We start from the raw sequence: 6158 nt of genomic DNA, 5'->3' as shown, positions 1-6158 counted from the left end.
CCCCTCTCTGTGTGTGTGTGTGTGTGTGTTCATTCCCATCTCTCTCTTTTTCTCACTCACCCCCCTCCCGTCCCCCCTCCTACCCCTCCACCCCCACGTCTCCCCGGCCCCCTTGTCTGATTCCCCCCCCACCCCCCACCCCTAATGGTGCCACTCGGGGCATTAAGGCCTATCACAGGTGGGGCGATAAGTTGTGAGGCCGGCATGTACCACACCACACCACACCGAGCTACACTCACTCACTCAATAACTCTCCACCACTACACGACAGTGTGGCTGAGATCTGGAGCACACACACACCTTCAGCGACGTAAGAGTCCCCGTGGGGGCAGGGGAGATAAACCGTCACCCACCCCCCCCCATCTCACCCCCCCCCCCCCCTTTCTTTCTTCTTTCCTCCCCCCCTCCCCAGCTGGTTCCTTCCCCGGTCTATCTACCAAACTCCCCGCTGATACACTGTCAATCCACACCTTGCATTGCTAAGCATTCCAAAGCCCTCTTCTTTTTCTTTCTTTTCTTTTTTTTTCTAAACTTGTTTCTGTTCAGTTCACATGTACAAGGTGGTAAGCAATCACACTCATTTGTCTTTCTTCTTTTTTTTCTTTTTTTTTTAAGAAACAACAAACAAACAAACAAACAAAGATAATACTATAAATGAAGAGAAAATGGGGCAGTGTAAGAAAACTATATGTATGGAGAAAAGACAGACAACTAAAGCCTCCTCCTCCTCCCCCTCCTCCTCTTCTTCTTTCTCCTTCTCCTCCTCTTTTTCTTCTCCTGCTCTTCTTCTTCCGTCTCATTTTTTTCCCTTTCAACAACCAGCGTGCACCCGTATCATTCTGTTCCCTATCGTTGCATCAAACCTCATCCCAAAATGTTTGTTACGCCCTGATCAGATTGCACCGTATACCTACCACACTGTCTTTTCTTTCCTGTGTTGTTGTTGTTGTTGTGTTTGTGTGTGTGTTGGTGTGTCTGTGTCTGTGTGTTTTGTTTTGTCTTGTTTACTTGCTTTTAATATACAGCTCTTCAGCTGTTTGTCCAACTGTCGCGTTCCAAGAAGAGTACTCTATGATTGCAAGAACTCGGTTACTTGAAACCTCAGAATAACAGTTTCTGATTTATAACCAGCAAAACAAATGTGGTCCTTGCTGAAAGTCTCTGTTCCAATTTGTCTTTTGTTATTTCTCTTTACACTTCATAGTTTATATTCAGCATTGGTAAAAAGTAATATGAAAACACACATATGCATGAACAAACAGACACACAGACACACAGACACACACACACACACACACACACACACACACACACACACACACACACACACACACATAGAATGCTGACAGCGTAAAAGAACATGTTCCCGTTTTCAAGAAAGATGTTCCAGTTACTGGGTATATTTTATATATCTTTCCCATCCATCCACGCTTTTAAGAAGAAGCTGACGGGCGCAATAGCCGAGTGGTTCAAGCGTTGGACTTTCAATCTGAGGGTCCCGGGTTCGAATCTCGGTGACGGCGCCTTGTGGGTAAAGGATGGAGAGTTTTCCGACCTCCCAGGTCAACATATGTGCAGACCTGCTAGTGTCTGAACCCCCTTCGTGTGTATACGCAAGCAGAAGATCAAATACGCACGTTACGTTAAAGATCCTGTAATCCATGTCAGCGTTTCGGTTGGTTATGGAAACAAGAGCATAGCCAGCATGCACACCCCTGAAAACGGTGTATGGCTGCCGACATGGCGGGGTGAAAACGGTCATACACGTAAAAGCCCTCTCGTATACATAGGAGTGAACGTGGGAGTTGCAGCCATTGAGATGAAAGGGGGCTACTATTGAGCTCGATGGTTGCAGCCCACGAACGAAGAAGAGAAGAAGGAGAAGCATTTTCACAATACAATACAATACAATACAACACAATACACAAACTTTATTGTCTATACTTTGGTACAGAGATTTTCTTTTTGGCAGCAGCACATGTCCAACATAAGAAGAAAACAACAAACAAATAAAATGAATAGAACATAAAAAGATAAATGGCACCAAATGGAAATAGCTATATACAAATATACGGATTACTGAAATTTACGTGCCTCTCCATTTCAGTCAGCCAAGCCACATTGCACATCTTCCCACAACACACACACACACACACACACACACACACACTTACAAAGCTCCTCACATCCCCAACTCTGCATCAACAGCAAAACTGTCATACTCCTAACTAAACCTTCGTGTTCGTGGGAATCATTCATCTTTGAAAGAGGATACATTGTGTTCTGCTGTTTATCAGTGATGCGGACGATCCATCGCACTCCGGTTAATGAAAGCCACGCTGTCTCGGGGGGGGGGGGGGGGGGGGAACAGCATCAGAATGATTTACAAAGCAGTGGAGACAGCGCTGACGTTCGTAGTATGGACCTTATATTATGTGGGTCCATGTGGGTCCTATAGTAGTTATATTATGTGGGTCCTACAATAGTTATATAGGTCCATGTGGGTCCAATGGTAGTTGTATTATGTGGCTCCATGTGGGTCCTATAGTAGCTATATCTTGTGGGTCCTTATGGGTCCAGTAGTACTTGAATTATGTGGGTACATGTGGGTCCTATAGTAGCTATATCTTGTGGGTCCATATGGGTCCAGTAGTACTTGAATTATGTGGGTACATGTGGGTCCTATAGTAGCTATATCTTGTGGATCCTTATGGGTCCAGTAGTACTTGAATTATGTGGGTACATGTGGGTCCTATAGTAGCTGTATCTTGTGGATACTTATGGGTCCAGTAGTACTTGAATTATGTGGGTACATGTGGGTCCTATAGTAGCTATATCTTGTGGGTCCATATGGGTCCAATAGTACATGAATTATGTGGGTACATGTGGGTCCTATAGTAGCTGTATCTTGTGGATACTTATGGGTCCAGTAGTACTTGAATTATGTGGGTCCTATAGTAGCTATATCTTGTGGATCCTTATGGGTCCAGTAGTACTTGAATTATGTGGGTCCTATAGTAGCTATATCTTGTGGATCCTTATGGGTCCAGTAGTACTTGAATTATGTGGGTACATGTGGGTCCTACAGGAGTTATATTATGTGGGTCCAATCAGTGTCAGCATTTTCTATTAATTTTTCACTTGATATGAATAAGATAATTCCGTATGGTTAATTTTCACATTGCGGCAGCAACTTATAAAACCTTAAAACACGTTCTGGATTTTCCCCTGCAACCATGGTCTTCTCTGCACGTATGTTTTAGAATTTCGATTAACACTCCAGAAATACGGAACGTTAAAACGCGGCTCAATCAATTTGTTTCTCCTCCTCTCTTTTCTTTACTTATCCTCTTTTTACTTACTTGATATCAATCAAGCACGATAAGTTGTTTTTCTAATAGCTTTAGGTTGCTGGGGGTGTTTAATCGCAAAACAACGTGGTGTATAATTACAAAATATTATAATAATGGCACCACAGGCTGTGTCAGAACAAGCGTGGTCACACCATATGGTTTTTGTTCGTGAAACTCCCAATTGAGAAGGCTTGTTTTTGTTGGTCTCTCCCACTTCTGCTGTTGTGTGATACAGAGCAATGAGAGAGAGAAAGAGAAAGAGACAGAGAGAGAGAGAGACTGAGAGAGAGAGAGAGAGAGAGAGAGAGAGAGAGAGAGAGAGAGAGAGAGACCCACCAACCTTTCAATACCATCGGCAGTATTGAATTCGTTTTCGGAAAATAAGATTTTTACTATGAGATCTTTTTTTTTAAATTCCTTTGTTTTCTATGCATGATGCTCACACACACACACACACACACACACACACACACACACACACACACACACATACACACCGGCAACAGACAGACAGGCAGACAGACAGATGGATAGATAGAGAGATAGAGAAGATTTTTTATTATGTTTCTCCAACCGCAGTAAGTAATTTACGTTCCCATATAAATTGTATCCTACACACACACACACACACACACACACACACACACACACACACACACACACACACACACACACACACACCCAAAAGCATGTTGATTAAATCCTTTGAAGTCTGGTACTGAGGAAGACGATAAACAGCATAATTATCAACATAAAACACGGTCAGATTTCCTCCCGTCCCTTCCACAAACTGGCTGGAATCGCAGCGCTGGTCGTTGAGGCCGTTCTTCTTCAGACAAACACTGACGACAGACAGGGAATGGAGGCAGACAGAACGGCAGATGGATGAAGTCAGGCACACACACAGAGATAGACAGAGAGAGAGAGAGAGAGAGAGAGAGAGAGAGACCCACCAATAGCTTTAGGTTGCTAAAAAGAATTTGTGTGTGTGTGTATGTGTGTGTGTGTGTGTGTGCATAACCCTCCCCCCCAACCCCCCGCCCCCACCCCACCCCCCTCCCCCGCGTTAAAAGTGTCAGAATAATCAGCATGTTGATTGTGGATACTCTACGGATGATGATGATGACACAGACACAGACACGAGAGAGAGAGAGAGAGAGAGAGAGAGAGAGAGAGAGAGAGAACACTGAACACTGAGAGAAAATGAGAGAGACAGACAGACACACAGACACACACAGAGATCGAAGAGAGGGAGAGAAACAGAGAGAGAGATAGACAGGCAGACAGACTCACAGACACACACACACACACACACACACACACACACACACACACACACACACACTGACAGACAGAGATGGCAGAGTGAGAGAATTGGGGAGAGAGAAAGAGAGAGAGTCAGACAGACAGACAGAAAGACACAGATTGACTGACTGACAGACAGACAAAGACAGAAACAGAGGGAGACAGAGAAAGAGACAGAAACAGAGAGACAGGAAGACAAAGAACCCCTAAGGGAGAAGGAAAGAAAAAGACAGAAGGAAAGAAAAAGACAGACAGACAGAAAGACAGAGAAGAGAGAGCAATGAAAAATGATGAATGAACTACAACAATGTTGGAAGTGAACATGCCATTTGACATGCAGATTGTCAGCTTGTCTTCGTTCAGTTCACGTATGAAATGATATCAAATGGAAACAAAAGACAGAAAAAGGGAATGAATGAATGAAAGAAAGAAAGAAAGAAACTGGGAAAGAAAGAAAGACGGACAGACAGACAGACAGCGACAGACAAGGAAACAAAACGACAAACTCAGAACCAAGTATGCAAGTTTCCCACCAATGTTTCCAGGCGATAAACTGACTGAAAACACGGCACACTGAGCATGCATTCCCCAAAACTGGAACCCCCTTCACGAATACTGACTTCTTTTTTTTTTCTTCTTTTTTTTCTCTTTTTTTTTAAGTTCACATTTCCACAAGCTCACCATTTTTCATGTGTACTCACCCGTTGCCACGAAGAGGAAAATGAGCAAGCTCCGAATCATGTTTGCTCCGTCAACTTGAAACATTGTCACTTCTGCATTCAAGTTCAGTCCGTTGACTTGAAGAATAAAGCACAAAAAATATAATAATAATAATAATAATAATAACATAAACAGCACACTGCTCGTTGGATAAGTTCTTCGCCCCTCCAAACAAAGAAACAAAGTCCACACAAGAATAATCCAAATCGATATTTCCTAAGTTCCTCCCTCAGACACACTGTCTGAGCACGTGCAAAAATTGTCGTCTGCCAACTGTTTTTGGTTTTTGTTGTTTTTTTCTCAGTCAATGGAACGAACAAACCGAGCAGAATTACTCACATACTATTTACCTCCATCGTCTTTGAAAAACAGATACACATTATAAATTAATGGGGCGGCTCCCCCAGTGAAAGCCAAGACCGGAATTGTGAGGTTTTGAACGAACGTTGCATCCACCAAGAACCACTCCTGTCCTCTTCGGCACTGTGAATGAACAGAGTGAGAGAGTGAGTGAGCTCAAAGTTGCGGGCCCGCCCCTACCTTCCTCGCACGCGCGCGCGCACGCACACATCGGGAAAATCTGCAGCGCGTGATGTGTCACGTGATTTAATTGCTTCCCTCCCTTTCCCACCCTCCGGGGGGAGAGCGCGGAGCCCTTTTTTTTCCTTTTTTTTTTCTTTTCTAAGCACGAGACGCTGAACGAAAAGAAAAAAGCACTAATTTTTCTGAACCATTTTTTCTGCACTGATGAACGTCTGATAGCACGCCTATGATCATAAT

General features: G+C 43.7%; 1 protein-coding gene across 1 annotated transcript in view; it reads right to left on the bottom strand.

Annotated features, from left to right (window-relative positions):
• LOC143279892 (adhesion G protein-coupled receptor L1-like) overlaps positions 1-5865 on the bottom strand; it is a 144090-nt gene extending 138225 nt beyond the window's left edge. The window contains exon 1 of the mRNA XM_076584197.1: positions 5360-5865. Within this exon, the coding sequence (XP_076440312.1) occupies positions 5360-5507 (148 nt within the window). The 5' untranslated portion in view covers positions 5508-5865. The remainder of the gene's footprint in view (positions 1-5359) is intronic.
• Positions 5866-6158: the final 293 nt, after the last annotated feature.

Source organism: Babylonia areolata, chromosome 3 (genome assembly GCF_041734735.1).
Source record: "Babylonia areolata isolate BAREFJ2019XMU chromosome 3, ASM4173473v1, whole genome shotgun sequence".
Taxonomy (NCBI): Eukaryota; Metazoa; Mollusca; class Gastropoda; order Neogastropoda; family Buccinidae; genus Babylonia; species Babylonia areolata.
This window is presented reverse-complemented; position numbering and strand designations above follow the sequence as displayed.